This window comes from Xenopus laevis, chromosome 2L, assembly GCF_017654675.1.
Source record: "Xenopus laevis strain J_2021 chromosome 2L, Xenopus_laevis_v10.1, whole genome shotgun sequence".
In the NCBI taxonomy this organism is placed as follows: Eukaryota; Metazoa; Chordata; class Amphibia; order Anura; family Pipidae; genus Xenopus; species Xenopus laevis.
The window spans coordinates 164,560,957-164,581,339 of NC_054373.1; the positions used below are offsets into that span (position 1 = coordinate 164,560,957).

The window sequence follows — 20,383 nt, forward strand, 5'->3', positions numbered from 1 at the left end:
GCAAAACATACTTATTAATGGGTCAACCCTTATAATAAAATCTTATCCAATCGTATTCAGTCTGTGGCCTTTAGTTCTTATAGTTGTTTTCAGACTGAGTGCTATTTTACACACCCTTTGGTTTCTAGGGTCCGTGACTTAGAAACATCAGGGGTGTTAAGATGCAGCTTCTCTATAAATAGCCAAAGTCCCATTTGAATGTTCAGAAAACTGCATCTCTCCTAAAACATCTCTCACAAAGCCAACCTCAAACCATCAGGGGTTCGTTCACCTTTAAATTAAATTTTAGTATGTTATAGTATCTAAGTAACTTTTCAATTGGTCTTTATTATTTGTTAATTATAGTTATTTTTAATTATTTGCCTTTTATGTTCTGACTCTTTTCAGATTTCAAATGGGGGTCACTGACCCCATTTAAAAAAAACAAATGCTCTGTAAGGCAACATATAAAAAGTTGTTGCTACTTTTTATTACTTATCTATCTATCTAGGCCCTTTCCTATTCATATTCCAATGCATGATTACTAGGATAATATGGACCCTAGCAACCAGATTACCGAAATGGAGAGCTGCTGAATAAAAAGCTAAATAACTCAAAAAGGACAAATAATAAAAAATGAAAACCAATTGCAAATTCTCTCAGAATATCACTCTCTACATCATACTATGAACAACCCCTTTGAGATCAGGTGAAACCAACTGCAGTGAGTTAATGAGTAGGACAAAGCAACCAAACAAGGCCTAAAGCAGAGCAAAGAGCTTGCACTTATTCTCTGCCTTATACTTTGGAATCAGTGTTCTACAAGATTCCCTTCTGCAGTTGTACTTTCAACTTGCTGAATCAGTCCGAGTCAATGACCCATGGTTCAGCTGGTGGTTAAAAAAATGAACTTATTAACTAGGTCAGTTCCCTGAGAATTTGGGATTATACAGTAGCCTCAGTCTTTTTACACGGGCTCAGCAACATGGACCTGAACACCATAAACTCCATGAGCTACGAGCAGTTTCTGGACACATTTGGAAATATCATAGAAAGATGCCCCCTCGTCACAGCGGCAATTTGGTCCCAACAGCCATTTGCAAGTGTAACTGAGCTGGAAAACCGCGTCTTTGATTTTATAGAATCCCTCCCTCTGGCTGGTAAGTTCTCTTGGCAAAATATTTCTATTTATCTCATTTAAGGTACAGGAACCTATCAAACACAGGGAGCCAAATTCAATTGTTTACAGGGATTGTTTAAAGAGAACATGTTTTTTTTTTTAAATGTATCAGTTAACAGTGCTGCCCCAGCAGACTTCTGCACTGAAATCCATTTTTCAAAAGAGTAAACTGATTTTTTTATATTTCGTTGTGAAATCTGACATGGGGCTAGACATTTTGTCAGTTTATTAGGAGCCCCCAGTCATGTGATGTGCTCTGATAAACTTCAGTCACTCTTTACTGCTGTACTGCAAATTTGAATGATATCACCCATCTCCCTTTCCGTGGCTGTATTTAGGTCCGATGCGGCCCTAGGCATTAGACCTAAACACGCCCCTACATTGTGTGCGGTGACCTCATGCGTGATGATGTCACTTCCACTGAACGCGTCACGTGATGTCAGCGTGCGCGACGCGTGATATCAATACACTGATGCGTGAGGTCAGCGCACACGACGAGCATGATGTAACTTCCGAGGTGTTCCTCGGACCCCCTACCCCTCACCCCCTCAGCTCCATCATCCGGAATTTCTTCGGAAATCCATGGCAGAGGGTGGGGAGGGTTTTTTTAAAAAAGAAATGAAAAAAATAGGCATCCCAACACCCCCCAAAACAGTGTCGCCCTAGGCACAGGCCCTCGGGGGCCTATATATAAATATGGCCCTGTCCCTTTCACCCAGCAACCTAACAACAGAACAATGGGAAGGTAACCAGATAACCGCTCCTTAACAAAAGATAACAGCTGCCTGGTAGATCTAATAACAGCACTCAATAGTAAAATCCAGGTCCCACTGCGTCACATTTAGTTACATTGAGTAGGAGAAACAACATCCTGCCAGAAAGCAGTTCCATCCTAAAGTGCTGGCTCTTTCTGAAAGCACATGACCAGGCAAAATGACTTGAGATGGCTCCTACACACCAATATTATAAATTTAAAAAATTACAGTTGCTGGTTCAGGAATCAAATTTTATATGGTAGAGTGTATTATTTGCTGTGTAAACAGTGTAATTTAGAAATAAAAACTACACCATAAAAATCATGACAGTATCCCTTTAAGTTGGACATGGACCCACAATGTACAGAGAAGAAGCCATGTGACAATAAAAGGATTTCATGAGCAAATGTCCCACCAGTAAATCTAATTCACTATGAAACTGGGGTGTCACGGGAAATGGCACTTGGCTCATGTACAAAAGAAGTTAATTAAAAATTCAATTACATTTTATGCCAGAAAGTCATTGTTGCTTTTCTCTTCAATTCATTTTCAGCATGTCCGGCCTTCCCGGACAATCCTGGAGCACAAGGGCAGGGTGGGTGGTGGCTGTGGACAAAACTTTTTCTCCGTCATAATCATGCAGAGGCAAATAATGACCCAAAATAATGGGCTGACTCCCCCCCCCCACACACACACCTTTAGGATCGCAATGAGCATCAGAACAATAAGACTGGGTGCTCAGGACAATAAAGCTGGGTGCCCAGAAAAATGAGGCTGGGTGCTCAGGACAATGAGGCTGGGTGCTCAGGACAATGAGGCTGGGGGCTCGGGACAATGAAGCTGGGTGCTCGGGACAATGAAGCTGGGTGCTCGGGACAATGAAGCTGGGTGTTTGGGACAATGAGGCTGGGTGATCAGGACAATGAGACTGGGTGCTCAGGACAATGAAGCTGGGTGATCAGGACAATGAGACTGGGTGCTCAGGACAATGAAGCTGGGTACCAAGGACAATGAGGCTGGGTGCTCAGGACAATGAGGCTGGGTGCTCAGGACAATTAAGCTGAGTGCTCGGGACAATGAACAAAAGGAACACCAAGAGCCCCAATAGTGTAATATGTATTGGTAAGGGATATTGAAATAAGAGTAGATAACATATACAAACCAGGGTTACCAATAGGCAACCACTGAAAAGGCAGGTGGGGAGATTGTCCTGACCCCACTCAGGATTAAAAAGTCGCTCTCTGTAGATAGAAAAAGGGTATCAACCCTCCACCCAGGGTGGACTTAGTATTGTATAAAAAGAACAGAGGCGCCAAAAAAATAAAAGGATATAAACGAGTTTAAAAACCAAAACTTGGTAATCAGAGGAGGCAGTAGTGGACTTACCTCCTTCAAGCAGACACAAAACGACTGTAATTAAGCAGTCAAAATTTATTAACGAACTCCAATCAGTGCAACACGTTTCACGGGCTCAGACCCACTTCTTCAGGCAATAAACATAGGAGTTACAGCTGTGAATTACAGAGACCAAAGTGACAAATAGTATGCTGTATGCTTATTCATCAAAACAAAAGCTTTTTTAGTATTACAAAAATATGTATGGTAGTCATTATTCTGGGATAAAGGTATGGTGTAGGGATTGATTAGCTATTAAAAAAATCGGGGGGTTTTGGGATATACCAAAGTAAAGGTTGATAGGTATTAGAGGATACAACAATTATACAGGTGAAGTGCAGTAAATAGCTCGGGACAATGAGGCTGGGTGCTCGGGACTATGAAGCTGGGTGCTCGGGACAATGAAGCTGGGTGCTCGGGACAATGAAGCTGGGTGATCGGGACAATGAAGCTGGGTGATCGGGACAATGAGGCTGGGTGCTCAGGACAATGAGGTTGGGTGCTCAGGACAATGAGGCTGGGTGCTCAGGACAATGAGGCTGGGTGCTCAGGACAATGAGGCTGGGTGCTCAGGACAATAAGGCTGGGTGCTCAGGACAATGAGGCTGGGTGCTCAGAACAATGAGGCTGGGTGCCAAGGAAAATGAGGCTGGGTGCTCAGGACAAATGCCCTTTCTTTGCAGTGCTAAGATTCATTCCCAAGAATGAATCTTAATACCTAATAATGGACACTAGATGTCACTCTTGCATCTTTTTCTGAAATAAAACTTGGAGCATATGTTCCTTTATGCATGTGTTCACATTTAAGCCACCTTCAAAGCATTAGTTTATTAAGACTATCATTAAAATCTGCATTTCCAAGCAGGTGGAGCAATAAGCAGAGCAGGTAGAGCGGGTGAAGGTGTCAACATTGCTGTCTGCTTGTAGCTCTACCTGTGTGACTCTGGGAATAGAAAATGTTTATTGCTGTTACTTAAAATAGGAAAAGTACAGGTCAGTTCTGCTACATAGTTTCATGAGTCAGAACCAGCAGTACAAAGATAATATAAACAGCTAGGCAGATACTGCTTTCAATAGCAATTACATTTACAAATAACTTAAAAACCCATTGAAAATTTAAAATGAATATATATTGGAAAGTTGCTTTTTCTTTCATTAAGCAAATAATTGGTTTTGCATATGGAGTTCCACTTCAATGCCAGAAACCAAATTTACAAATTTTAATATTTCCTGCAGAATTAATGATAAGTATAAATGCAAATATAAAGAGAAAATATCTTTATTTATAATAATAGTTTCTATTTCACTTATGTTTAAACCAGTAGACAATAACATTTTGAACTACAAACAATTGGGAGCTGCCATATTGCTTGCTGTATCTTAGACAAAGAAAACACTGTTAGTATGTCATTAAGCAACATGATAATTGGTTTAATTTTAAGGGATGCGCTGAATCCACAATTCAGTTCAGTATTCGGCCTTTTTCAGCAGGATTGGGATTCAGCCAAATCCTCGTGCCTGGGTGAACCAAATCCCAATCCTTAAAAGTCAAATCCTTGTAGAGAAAATTTGCGGTGAAAAATCCGGCACATCAAAAAAAAATTGGCCGCACGTCAGAATAATCGCACACAGAATAGTCGCGTGTCAAAATTATTCGGACGCCCATTGACTTTAATGCATTTGGACAAAACAGGTGCGCGTATAAAAGTCGTCGGAATTGACGCGTTTCAAAATAATTTTGAAGCCCATATGACAATGCATTTAACAAATTTTTCACCCATTTGCCAGGAAATTCGCACATTTTTTGGAGAAGTGAAGTGGGACAAATTCACCCATCACTAAATACATGCTCTGCTCAGGCTTAAAAATTTAGCATTTTTTCACCAGGATTTGCGGTGAAATTCAGCATTTTGCCATTGGCGAATATTTTCGAGAAACCACTGCAACATTTAGTTGCAGGAAAATAAGTGTCAGCAAATTGCCATAGATCTTAATGTATTTTGCATGAAAAAAATTCACCTCAAGAAAAAAGTCACCACCAGATCACTTTGTGTTTTTCTGCCGCTTTGAGAATTTTCCAACGCAGCAAAATGGGATAGATTGACTGATCTGTACAAAATATTAAAGATGATTAATAGAAAGGAAAGGAGGTTAATAGCAAACCCCTCCTAAATACAGGAAATTCTTATTTATGGTACAGTTGGATCCATTATTTGGCATCCTGTTATCCAGAATTTTTTTTAGAAAATATTTCCTTTTTCTCTGTAATAATGAAACAAAACCTGATACTTAATCCCAACTAAGATATGATTAATCCTTATTGGAAGCAAAACGAACCTATGTTTAAATTATTTTCTAATAGATTTATGGTCTGATGATCTAAATTACTGAAAGATCTGTTATCCGGAAAACACCAGGTCCTGAGCATTCTGGATAACAGGTCCCATACTGTTTAGTAATGCACCTGTCTCTTCAAGATGTCAGAGCTATTTGTTAGCACTAGATGGCGATACACTGCTGGATTCATGCAGAGCCTATGGGTAATGTTGGATGGTGGCTCTCATTTTGTCTAAGGTTATTAGCTCATTTAATAAATCAGGGACAAGTCTCATACATACAATCAGTGCAGCCCAAGTCACCATTAACTTATTATTCTATCCTTATATGGACCCTTGTAAGTAATGTAATAGAATTCCCTAGCATGAGCTACTAGTGAGGAGGCTACTGTCCCTCCCTAAGATTAACAGTGGTCTGTTCCACCATAACTGCAAAAATCGTTGACCAGGGGATCGTTCAATTTTGGCACACAGAGTTTACTTCCTGTGTTATTCTATGTTAAATTATAATCATGACGGACGCATTGAAATGTGAAACAAGGGAATCCCTTTTGGGATTACAAGAGACCTCATGTGGAGTTTGTCCTAATAATTAGTGATGGGCGAATTTATTCGCCAGGCGCCAATTCGCTGCGAATTTGCGTGATTCGCCGCCAGCGAATAAATTCGCGAAACGCCCGCGAAAATTCGCCCGTAAAAAGTCAAAAACGGGCACCGGCGTTTTGCGAATTTCGCAGGAAATTCGTGAATTTTTCGACAAAACAGCGCAAATTCGCCCATCACTGCTAATAATACTAGACTGCCTCACCTATAATATTAGGGTGCTTTTCTATAACAGGGAGCACGTGTATTTCCTGGGTGGGGTTGTGCAGCTTGGGAAGAAAGGCACGAACATGGGAGCCAAACACGACATGTCAGTAGATAAGCTGAAGAAGTGCCTTCTCTGCAAACATTCCATATACTTGTGAACAGCATGACACTGGGGGTAGCCACTAGGATAAAACTGGGGAGCCAATATTGGAGCAACGAATACAGAGAATCATGTTCTCTATAGCAGTGCAAGAGTTAGCTGGAGAATTCTGTGGGCCTTGGAGGCAACTAGGTCTTCTGCTCAGGCAGATATCCTAAAGATTTATAGCTGCCTCCAGCTGAATACAAATACTGAAGCTTGGAGAAACCCCTTGGAAAATGCTTCCTATAAAACTCATTAAGAGGGAGATCCTCACATTCGTACTTTAATAGCCTTAGTAAATAAATGCATTCTTTAACACCACACTGGAGGTTGTAGGTACAATGGAGGCCCTAGCATCCCTGCAAATGTTTCTAAATGGACAGATCAGTTCTGTACAGTCATACACTCAATTTGCTCACTTTTCTTTGCAAAACCATTCCTGAAAACAATGGCGCACCACTAAGATAATAAAGGCCACAATAACAGGCAGGAAAAGCCTTCAAATTTACTCCAGACAGAAACCACATGTTCCTCAAATATTCCAGAGAGATTCCCAGGAAACACAGGATTGAATATCTACTTAATGTTTTGTTCCAGGGGTCCCCAACCTATTTTACCCATGAGCCACATGCAAGTGTAAAATAATGTTGAAGAGCAACATAAGAATGCAAAAAGTTCATGGGGCTTCCAAATAAGGACTGTGATTGGGTATTGGTAGCTCCAATGTGGACTTGCAACAAACAGGAGGTCTCAACTATTAATGCATTGGCTGAAAGCAAGGGAAACCCCACTTTTGCCGCTCAGTTTAATAAATCTAAACCCAATGATTATCCTGTGAGTGTCTATTTTTGGCATTAGCATAAGGTGGCAGTGCTAAGCTGCACCCAGATTTGGACTTCCAGTTGGGCAGCCCACTAAATATCATATACTCTCCACTCATTTTAAATGATTTTAATAGAAAGATGTGCTGCGGGCAATTTATACCCATTTATTTGAATGTATGTTGGGAGAGCGCCCAATGAATAACAAGTCTGTTAATCTACAGTCCAGGCAGTATCAGCCCCGTAGGCCGTGGGGTGGCGTATGCACACGCTGCCAGTAATTGCCCGAATTGACTTATAGGCACAAAAGGAAAAGGCCAAGTCTCCAAAGAATTGGTAACAGATTAGGAAGAGGAGGAGCAGTGAGGAGGGTAAAGAATAAAGGGAAAGTATCTTGATACACAAAAAGAGGAGGGGAATTCAGCAGGATGAAAGGGAGAGAGACAAAGGTGACATCCTGTAGGAAAGGACCTGCCCCCTATTCAAGCGCCTAATGGAGCAGCTGGCAGACACTTCCACCAGGGTCCTGCACCCTAAAATGCAATATCCTTCCCCTGGGCTTCCATGCAAGCAAGCTGCTACTTATAGTGACTCTATCAATGACATTCGGCCAAAGCATAAACATTGTAATGAAATGAGCCATTGTTATTGTACAAAATCATTTTTCCAATGAGCTTACATTCTAATTCCACTGTGGGTACAAACTGCTGGTATGCTATTGTTGTCAGCCACATTATTTGTGAGTAAATGCTGGGATTGCATTCTAATTTTATTTAAAGGTTATCTTCCATGCATATTCTCTTTATGTGATAGTAAAGTGTGAGAGTAGGGCTTATACTGTGCGCAGAACCTTTAGTCTCTATGGATCTGATTCTATGCATATGAAAAGGAACCCACTGGTAATAGACATTTTGTGCAAACAGCTATAGGAAAACACTTATTTGTGATGACCTGTAGGAGTGCTGTTCTGCTACTGTCTATGAAGAAAACTTTCAACCATGGAAGCTCCCATTTCCATGTATGTATTCTTATATAAATTTGAAAAGAAGGAAAATTATGCGCACACAAGGGCTCATTTACTAATATAAGTTACATTTGGAGCAATTCAAGTGCAGTTTGCAACATAAACCAAGATGGAAAATACAAGCAATGCTCTGATGTTTGTAAATCAGTCCAACAATCCACTATCCAATAATAGATTAGCCAGATATAGAAGATATATTTTTATCTATAGATGTATTTTTCTTGCTGTTGCCCGCCATGGAGAGAAACATGGAGACCAGGGGACCCTGCAGCCAATCTATGGGCTTGAGAAACATTTGCCACAGCAATTTCCTATGTCTCAGATTCCCACCAGCATTGGGTCCTATCAAAGTTAAGGGAAGAACCCTTGAAATAACTGAACCCGAGTACAAACTGCCTGTTCTTGGACACTAATTATTGTACAGTGTTGTGGAGTAATTTGGTGCTTTATGAAATACCTGCTATTTACATGTTCATGGACAAGGAATCAGGTTGGAATCAGAGTTGGATTAAAGTGGAAGGACATGTTGCACAAGGCCAAACTACCAGGCTATTTCCAATCACTTGTAGCTCACTACTACATATATGTTGGCAAAAGCATCCAAAAATGAGATTAATACCAGCCTAATCCAGTATGACATGCCCCAGATCCTCTCCATTCAAATAACGGTAGAGAGATATTTTTGCTTGAGGAGGTTACCAGTAGAAGTCTTTCCGTTGCAGAAGTGATGATTCTATATGTATTACAAGTATGGGATCAATTATCCAGAAACCCATTATCCAGAAGTCTCTGAATTACAGCAAGGCCATCTCCTATAGACCTCATTTTATCCAAATAATCCAGATTTTTAAAAACGATTTCCTTTTTCTCTGTAGTAATAAAACAGTAGCTTGTAATTGATCCCAACTAAGATATAATTAATCCTTATTGGAAGCAAAACCAGCCTATCGGGTTTATTTCATATGTACAAGATTTTCTAGTAGACTTAAAGTATAAAGATCCAAATTACAGAAAGATTTATTATCCGCAAAACCCCAGTTCCAGAGCATTCTGGATAACAGGTCCCATAAATCACAACTTGTCTGTTTTTTGGGAAGCCAAACTTAATTAAATCTTCTTTGTTCAATGACTGTACCAAGCTATTGGGGCTGCCCCTTGGGTGAGATAGATAGATAGATAGATACATAGATAGATAGATAGATAGATAGATAGATAGATAGATAGATAGATAGATAGATAGATAGATAGATAGATAGATAGATAATAGATAGATAGATAGATAGATAGATAGATAGATAGATTATATTGTATTAAAGGGGTTGTTCACCTTTGAATTAACTTTTAATATCATGCAGATATTATGAGACCATTTAGTTTTCATTTTTTATTATTGGTGGTTTTTGAGTTATTTCAATTTTTATTCAGCAGCTCTGGAATATAAATAGGAGAGACCTGAATAGAAAGAGGAGTAATAAAAAGTAGCAATAACAAGAAATGTGTAGCCTTACAAAGCATTTGTTTTTTAGAAGGGATCAGTGACCCCCATTTGAAAGCTGGAAAGAGTCAGAAGAAGAAGAAGGCAAATAATTCAAAAACTATTAAAAGAAAAGAAAAAATGAAAGCTAATTGAAAAGGTGCTTAGAATTAGCCATTCTGTAACATACTTAAAAGTTAACTTAAAACTGAACCATTCCTTTAATTATATGAATCAGGGGTTTCCAATCTGCAGTCCTCCGGCTCTTGTGGAACAGCAGGTGTTGGTTATGCCAACTCAAACTCAACCTCAAAAATCAGGTCTTTCTGAATTGCTAGGAGTCCTTATCTCTAACACCAACCTTACCACTCAGATAAGGCAGTGAATAATTATAATACACATTGCCACAACATGGGAAAATATATTCAGCAATTACCAGAATACAGGAATTTTTGCCTAACACTGAAGAGCTCAGTAGCCAATGGAATCTGTCCCCCGGCCAGTGTCTGCCCCGTGTCAATTCTGCATTTCAAAGCATAGTCTTCAGTAGCTCAGACTGCTCGCAGCAATTTGTAGCTACATACATCCTGCTTATCTAGATCGCCCCGCAGTGAGCGCAGCCCAGAGCATGTCAATGGGCCAGATAATAACATAGAAGCCGTCATTTCCATTTCCTCCTTATATGGCCCCTTTCAGGCTTCCACATAGTTTTACAAAATACTCTGTTTAACAGGCATTTCAACGAGACATTAATTCTGTAGATACAGGCCCCTGTCTGTAAATCACTATATGCTACAGATATAGATCTGATGGTCATATTTACATGGCGACGTTTACTGTACCAAACTTGGCGTAGAGCCACGATAATATCGAAGATTCAATGAGGCCACAAGCTTGTAACTTGAACATGGTAGTTTGGGTTACAAAGTTACTTAGTTGGTCCAATCTCATAAATCTCAGATGCTCGTAAAGTTTATTGTAGTAGTTTTCAGGCTGTGAGTGTCACAGATATATAAATACATTGCTGTTATGTCCATTCAGCCGTAGTCCCAGTATGGAACCCTATACTGATATTTGTACTTACAACAGCTGAAGGAAAGGCTGCAGTTTAACTATTGTTAATTCTTTACCCTTTACTCGTTTGTATATTTTTTGTCCTTATTGTTTGAATGGCTGGATTCCCCCTGCCCTTTGAATAGCTCTAGCATTGTATTGTATGCAAGGGAGTAGTAAAGCAAGGTCTGTGAAGGGTGATTTACCATAGTGACAGGAATAGCAAGCAAACAAGTCAATCAGGAATGCAATTGGGTAAAGGAAAGGGATCTGAAGCAGAAATGACTAACCTGCTGTGGCGGAGTTGCTGCTGATCTGCAACGTCTGCACTGAAATTCCTTTTTCAAGCAAACAGATTTTTTTATATTTAATTTTGAAATCTGACATGGGGCTAGACATATTGTCAATTTCCCAGCTGTCCCCAGTCATGTGACTTGTGCTCTGATAAACTTCAGTCACTCTTTACTGTTGTACTGCAAGCTGAAGCGATATCACCCGCTCCCCCTCCCCACCCCCCAGCAGACCATCAGCAGAACAATGGGAAGGTAACCAGATAACAGCTCATTGACACAAGATAACAGCTCTCTGGTAGATATTGGAACAGCACCCAATAGTAAAAATAGTCCCATTGTGACTCCTTCAGTTACATTAAATAGGAGAAACAACAACCTGCCAGAAGGCATTTCCATCCTAAAGTGCTGGCTCTTTCTGAAAGCACATGATCAGTGACCTGAGATGGTGACTACACCAATATTACAACTAAAAAAAATACACTTGCTACGTTAGGAATGAAATTTTATATTGTAGAGTGAATTATTTGCGGTGTAAACAGTGCAATTTAGAAATAACAACTATACCATAAAAAATCATGACAGAATCCCTTCAAGGAACCTTTGTCTAGGACCATTTGGTCAACGTCCTGATGTCATCCTGTAAGATGGGCATTAGCAGTGTTTGGTAGGGAATTGGTAGTACTGGGAGCAGGTAGCAACATGTGTTCCTGTCACATCATTGTTGATATCAAACACATTTGTATATTTTGTATATTTTTATTTGTAAAGCGCTCCTTGAGGGCAAAGCACTGTACAACAAAACAATAAATTAGTAGTAAAAACAATAAATCAGTAGTAGATTTAAGCAACGATCCCCAACATTGGCTCATGCGCAACATGTTGCTCACCAATCCCTTGGATGTTGCTCCCAGTGGCCTCAAAGCAGGTGATTATTTTGAATTCCTGGCTTTTGGTTGCATTAAAAAGCAGGTGTCCTGCTAAATAGGCCCTCCTATATGCTGCCAGTCCACTGAGAGTCCCCCAAAGAACCAATCACAGCCCTTATTTGGCACCCCCAGGAACCTTTTTCATGCTTGTGTTTTTTACAATTGAAGGTGGCTCTTGCTTTAGAAAGGGGGATCCGAGCTCTAAAGGAAGTGGACCTCCTATTAACTCTATCTGAAATACTACTACCAGACTATGGATTGTCTGTCTTCCATCAGAGGTCACTACAGAGAGTGGACCAACTGACACCCAGCTGCTGCTGATCAGCTAAAGCTGGCCATAGACGCAATAATCCGATCATACGAAACGTTGATTTGTACGATTTTCGGACCGTGTGTGGAGAGTCCCGACATTTTTCATCCGGCGGAGATCGGTCGTTTGGTCGATCGGACAGGTTAGAAAATTTCTGTCGCCTGCTGATAATATCTCTGCGTGTATTGCCGATCGTACGATTTTCAGTGGGAGACTGTCACCAGCTTTGTCGGACATAGATATCGTACGATTGCTGTCAGGGGCAGAACATTGGCTGATCTGTTCTTTTACTTCTTTATTTGGTCGGAATGGTAAGACTTTGATCTGAATGGTTAGTGGAGGGTCGGGAGATGGGAAAGTCCGATCCATGGCCAGCTTAAGATCCCATAGATGCCCCTTTTCTGCTGCCAATAATGGAGATTATACATTGTAGGTTTTCAGAGGTTGATGTCAATGAGAAGCTCCTTGAGTGAAACTAAACAGGTGACCATGACTATGGGTGTAACTATAGGAGGAGGATCCTGACCCTGGAGGGGGGCAGGGGGAACAGGAGGCATAGGGGCTCAGCATAGCACTGATTGATAAATAGTTTCCTGAAAAATGTCATATTATAAAAGTTCAGAGGAACCCAAATGTTATTTTGCCATGGGGCCAAGTAACATCTCGTCACACCACAATGGATGAATATCTGCTGACATTCTAACTAGTGATGGGCAAATTTATTCGCCAGGCGCGAATTCGCGGCGAATTTGCGCGATTCGCTGCTAGCGAATAAATTTGCGAAACGCCCGCAAATTTTTTTTTCGAAAAACCGGACATCAAAAACGAGAAGCCGGCGCCATTTTGCGAACTTTTCACCATTTCACGAATTTCGCAAATTTTTCGGCGAAGCGAAACGGCGCAAATTCGCCGATCACTAATTCTGAAATGCCATGAACAAATATTCTGTGCATACAGTAGGCTGTGCCCATATATTAACTATATGTTTACTAACTATACCAGGGAGCCATAAACTGAAAATAAAGTCATATATATATATATATATATATATATATATATATATATATATATATATATATATATATATATATATATATATATTAGCTTAAATATTTTGATGTTGACATTGCCTACATTGGGCCAGACTCAATTCAGTGAGAAAAAAGGTTTATCCTGTGAAAACTAATGGACGAGATTTAATTTGAGATGCAATTCAATTCAGGGACAACTTATCTCAAGGTTTATCACACGGAATCTCTATAGAAGTCTATGAGGAAAAAACTGAATTAGGAGAAAAGTTTTTTTTCCTCGAATTGAATCTCGTCCATGCGTTTCCACATTATAAACCATCAGATAACTTTTTCTCACTGAATTGAATTTTGCCCGTTGTTGGATCCAATCAAATCTATAGATTTAAATTTGTCCTACATTGCATTTCCAAATAGCACACAAGTCAACCAGGGTCAATAAGGTGCCATGCTGGTTTGTATTATTATCTTCCATTAACGCTAAACTCAGACTGTATGTACCTATACTTTATACACCAATACACAGATTAGTAAACAATTCTTCCATTGTGAAATTAACTATTTAACCATTTCAGTCTGTGTTTAAGGGAACATAAACTACAATAACTTCCTTTTGGTGACAGCTCCTGCTGAGCTGTGAAAGTGCAAGTCCTGACCGTTTCCTTTAGCAGGTTTATTTCAATGTCCCACAATAGATACTTTTCCAGCGGGCCACACCGGAGTAGCATTGAGTCGCTCTGTAGGTTGGGACACATCAAAGCCTCAGATTGCTCAGCTTGGAGATATCCTAAACATCTTATCTTGTCACTGCTTGGGGGAAGCCATAAATTCCACAAACCTATTACCTTATTCTCCTGGATACCCAGCCTGGCCAACAAATGTTTTTATTACCATGTCATCACATTCTCCCTGACAAAGGACTGTAAACCTGGCTTAGGAGAAAACACTCCATGGGCTGCTAGGTTTCTTTCTTGTTCTTCTTTTAGTTGTTGTAAATAATGTTTGTGGCAGTCAGAGCTTGCAAAATCTCAGAAATAAGTGCAATTCATTAAATGCAGATATTGATACTGGGGGAGGGGGGCAGTCTGTTCTATGGCCTTACCATTGCTGTTAAAGGGAAACTATACCCCCAAAATGAACACTTAAGCAACAGATAGTTTACATCATATTAAGTGGCATATTAAAGAATCTTACCAAACTGGTCTATTTATTTAAGTAAATCTTGCCCTTTCACATCTCTTGTCTTGAGCCACCATTTTGTGATGGTCTGTGTGCTGCCTCAGAGATCACCTGACCAGAAATACTACAACTCTAACTGTAAAGGTGGCCATACACGGGCCGATAAAAGCTGCCGACAGACCGTGTCGGCAGCTTATTGGCCCGTGTATGGGGGCCCCCGACGGGATTCCCCGATCGAGATCTGGCCGAAAGTCGGCCAGATCTCGATCGGATGGGATTAAAAATCCCGTCGGATCGCGGCCGCATCTGTTCGTTGATGCGGTCCCGCGATCCGACCGCCCGTTTGGCGAACGCTAGGATCCGATCGTTGGGCCCTAGGGCCCACGATCGGATCAGCCCGATATTGCCCACCTCAAGGTGGGCATATCGGAGGGAGATCCGCTCGTTTGGCGACATCGCCAAACGAGCGGATCTATCCGTGTATGGCCACCTTAACAGGAAGTGTTGAAGCAAAAGACACAACTCTGTATATTAATTGGCTCATGTGACCTAACAAGTATAGTTTGTTGGTTTGTTTGTGAGTACAGTGAATCGTACGATCCCAGGAGACGGCCCTTATTTTTTTAAAAGGCCAATTTTCTATTTAGGATTACCCAATGGCACATACTACTAAAAAAGTACATTATTGCGAAAATGGTTTATTTACATGAAGCAGGGTTTTACATATGAACTGTTTTATGCAATATCTTTTTATAGAGACCTACATTGTTTTGGGGGGTTTAGTTTTCCTTTAAGCTACAACCTACAGAACCTGATCAGCTTTCAGGGGACCATAGGTGGGAACATTGTTATAAAGAGTTATACAGGTACGGGACTTGTCATCCAGAAACCTCAGGACCTGATGTTTTCCAAATAATGGATCTTTCTGTAATTTGGATCTTCATACCTTACGTCGACTAGAAAATCATGTTGGCATTAAACAAACCCAATAGGCTGGTTTCGCTTCCAATAAGGATAAATTATATCTTAGTTTGGATCAAGTGCAAGCTACTGTTTTATTATTACAGAGAAATAAAATTTGGATTATTTGGATAAAATGGAGTTCATGGGAGATAGCCTTTCCGTAATTCAGAGCTTTCTGGATAATGGGTTTTCGGATACCCATACCTGTAATATTGCCCTACTTTGTACAGGCAGTAAATCGTATTTGCATCCCCTAAAGACAACTCTGTTGACTATTAATCTGAGCTTCAGTCCTTCCAAATAAACATTGTCATTTTAGGACCTGATTGTGTGTGTGTGTGTGTGCTGCGGCACAAAAACCTACGTGATTCCCTTGACCACATAAAGCTCTCAAAATTACACCGCAAGACATCCATTATTGGCAATGAGAACAGCATGAAAACACCAACAATTTGGGGCAGACAAAACACAACTTAATGGCATGTGCCGTAGCCGTATGATGATCTCACAGTGCCTCTATACCACAATAGAACTGTAGCTTTTGGTTAGTAAATCAAACCTAAGGGCCACTGAAATGCCAGCAATGCAAAAGCAGCTAAATCATTCAAAACACATAATTGGGTCAATTTACACTCTGTAATTTACATTGCCCACTAAGGCACAGCATTTTGGTCAAAAAAACCCGCCATAAATAAGGAGAGAGAATTTTGCTGCTATTGTCAATCTGCAAATTCTTTTATTACCCAAAATATAGAACTGCATTTGAAAATGTTATCTTTAAGGCATTAAAACGATTGCTTACCTGGGCTGTTTATAAAAATCTGGTTTAATGCAACAAAATCTAATTTTCAAGTCTCAGTAAATTATTATAATAATTATTACAATATTTTTCCTTATTGATAGGAAAGTTCAGTGGCATTTTTAGGTAAATGCTCATTAAAAATTTAATCAAAAGCTCATAAAATGAATGGATTTTAAGTAAATTAGGGTTTACTATTTTGATGTAATTTCTACTCCTTTTAAAAAAGGCAAATTCTCTGTTTTGTAATAACTCCCATAGTTATTAATTACAATTATTACTAGTACAGGTATGGGATCCTGAATGCTCGTAACCTGGGATTTTCCAGATAAGGGATCTTTCCATTATTTGGATCTCCATACTTTAAGGGGCAGATTTATCAAGGGTGAAGTGAAAATTTGAGTTTTCGAATTCCAAATTTGAATTTTCACATTTTATGGCCAAAATTGTCAAATTCGATTAGGAAATTGTTAAAATTCGATTTGATTTTTTTAAAAAAAATTCTAATTCGATTTTCGAAATTTATCATACACTGGCCCTTTAAGAACTTGATATTGACTATTCGCCACCTTAAACCTGCCGAATTGCTGTTTTACCCTATGGGAGACGTCCTGGGAACCTTCCTGAAAATCAAGTTTTTTCAGAGAAAAAATTAGTTTTGGTAGATCCTATTCACCCGCTTACAAAAAATTAGATTTTTTAAATAAATTGCAGTTGGTTGAATTTCGAGTTCATGGGAGTTTAAAATAACTCCCATGAACTCAAATTCGATCCATGATAAATCTTGACAAAATATTATTTAAACATGAATTAAACCCAACAGGATTGTTTTGCTTCCTATAGGGATTAATTAGATCTAAGTTGGGATCAAATACACAGTACTGTTTTATTATTACAGAGATAAAGGAAATCATTTTAAAAAATGTCAATATTTGATCAAAATGGAGTTGCTCTTCTTAGTATTTGATAAATAGCTAAAATGTACAGTAAAATGTGTCAAACAAGATCATTGTTTCCTGTTCCCATTAAATGTCCAATAACTTAGAATGTTATCATTGGTTTCAACAGGGAAAGAAGGAATATTAAGGTGCCACCCTGACTTAGCTGGGAGAGACCTTATGAGAGGAACACTCACTGATGAGTCTCAGAATGAACAAGCTCAAGCAGGACTTACATTGCTCAGTGCCAAAGAGAAAGAGACCCTAGGCTTTCTCAATTTACAGTACAAGGCGAAATTTGGATTCCCCTTTGTCATATGTGCCAAAATGTCTGACAAAAACAAAATAATGCAGGAATTAGGTTCTCGTCTTCAAAATGAGCAGTCGGAGGAGCTTCAGAAAGGCATCGCTGAAGTCAAAAAGATTTGTCATCTGAGAATATGTGATCTGTTCCTTAATGAAAAATTACCTACCAAACTTTAAAAATGTAAACAATATAAGATTGTAACCTTTGTTTGAAAAAAAAAAAAAAGCTAAGTATAACATAAAAAAATTTACATTTCCTAAATTGTTATGATGCAACCAAGAGTAGTTAATATATTTGAAAGTGATTTATAGTTTATGTTGTAATCATTGTTTAAATACGTAATATAAACTGTATGGGGAGAGAATAAGTATTTACAAACTGTAAAGAACACAACAGAAATATTCAGCATTCCTCTTCATTTGAGTTTACAAAATTAGAATTGAATCCGCTTTTTAAACTGATTACGTTAAATATTATTTGAAGGCCAATTCACGTAAGTGCATATGCTTAAACTATGGGGAAGATTTACCAACATTCAAATTCAACTTTTTAGCATGATTTCAGGTATTTTTTATGGCCAAAATTGCAATTTGAAAATGTAATAAAAATGCAAGCTATTTTTCAATTCGAATTTTAAAGATTCATTTGAAATTTGGCAGACATTTAAATTAAATTAAAGGTAGAATATGATTTCACTGAATTTGGTTGTTTTTTTTCATGTTGCTATGCATGTTGTTTTCATCATTTGAGTTTAAGTGCACATTTGATATTTTTATGACTTTTTTTTAATTAGAAGAAAAATCAACATTTTTATAAATGTGCCCTAATTTACAAGTATTACAAGATTAGATGACACTGATGTATGTATAAAATTAAAACCAAAATATACATGAAAGCAAATACATTTATAAAATGGGAAACTATTTTCATTATCAAAATATAAGGCCGAGTAATGATGTAAAGAAGAAAAGGAATTGCATTTTAAATTCTTTTTAGAATGAAATGTATTGAAATTTACTTCGCTCGAGTGAAGGAATAGAATAAGAAAAACTTTGAATTTCGACTGTTCGAATTGGCTACTTCGACCAAAAATTCGAATCGAACGATTCGAACTAAAAATCGTTCGACTATTCGACCATTCGATAGTCGAAGTACTGTTTCTTTAAAAAAAACTTCGACCCCCCTACTTCGCCACCTAAAACCTACCGAGGTGCCATGTTAGCCTATGGGGAAGGTCCCCATAGGCTTTCTAACAATTTTTAGGTCGAAGAAAAATCGTTCAATCGATGGATTAAAATCCTTCGAATCAAACGATTCAAAGGATTTAATCGTTCGATCGAACGATTTTACATTCGATTGTTCGATCAAACTATTTGCGGTAAATCCTTCGACTTCGATATTCGAAGTCGAAGGATTTACATTCGGCAGTCGAATATCGAGGGTTAATTAACCCTCAATATTCGACTCATGTAAATCTGCCCCTTAAGGTTAAAAAAGTCTGTATTATTAATTGACCATGAAATAATAATTTTAAGTTAATTATGATAAAATTATTGTAAATATCTTGCATGGACTAATATGTTTTGTAAAGTATTTTGGATACTCATTAATACATCTTATTACCAGTGGACAAAAGCTGTAAAATATTTATCTATAATAAATTTGAGTTGTTAGTAAAATATTGTAAATGACTAGACATTTCAATACAAGGTGCATCTTGTTCCAGTTCATGATTTACATGTATAATATGTAATAATTAAACAATTTCTTGAAAGACAAGGGCCGATTTACTAAAATTCACTTTTCAATTTTTCTTCACAGGTATTTATCTAAAATCTAGTTTTTTTTTCACTAAAACACAAAAAATGTAATATTTATTAAGTGTAAAAACCACGAAAAACTCGAATACAAAACGGCGACAAGTAAAATCTGTCGAGGTCCCATAGAAGTCAACGGGAGTTGCGCTGATCCTATTGGACCATTTTGAATCGATTCGGACTTTAAGAGGTTTTCTGTTTTTTTTCACTAGTAATTGTCTTAAAAATTCAGCAGATCGTCCAGTTTTTACGTATATATTTGGATATTTTAATAATTTTCATAGCATTCATGGTTTTAGAGAAATAGAGTTTAATTGTGGTTTCAAAAACCTTTGATAAATATGCCTCCAAGTGTGCTTCTCTGCTAGTATGGTATAATACCTGTGTGTAATTTTTTCTGTGGGTGCTCTTGTGTGTCATAAAAACACGAATCCATCATTGACTTAATTTTACAAAGATAAACGTGTTTATTGCATACATTTTTTGCAGATGTTATAATCATATACAAAATAAGGCAGAAGGCGCACAACCTCAAAAGAAAGTATGGGTTGCTAATCCATAGGATGCTCCCCATCAGGGTCTCCAGAACAGACTACAAAATATTGAAAGTAATAGATAGCACACCCAATTGAAAAAATTAAATGTATTACAAAAAAGGAAAAAAGAACAAATAAAAATCATATTTGGTGAGCCCAACGCGTTTTTTCCTCAGGGGCACATATAATAAAAAAAATCAAAAATCAAAAAAAGGCAGCTGCCTTTTTTTGATTTTTTATTATTTGTGCCCCTGAGGAAGACCCTTATGGTCGAAACGCGTTGGGCTCACAAAATATGATTTTTGTATTGTTTGTTAT

General features: G+C 38.5%; 1 protein-coding gene across 1 annotated transcript; it reads left to right on the top strand.

The window, feature by feature from the left end:
- Window positions 1–957: 957 nt before the first annotated feature.
- urad.L (ureidoimidazoline (2-oxo-4-hydroxy-4-carboxy-5-) decarboxylase L homeolog) lies at window positions 958–18,412 on the top strand. The gene is given in 2 exon segments (NM_001097792.1): window positions 958–1,139; window positions 17,536–18,412. Coding segments are annotated over 2 exon segments (528 nt in total). The 5' UTR covers window positions 958–964; the 3' UTR covers window positions 17,889–18,412.
- Window positions 18,413–20,383: the final 1,971 nt, after the last annotated feature.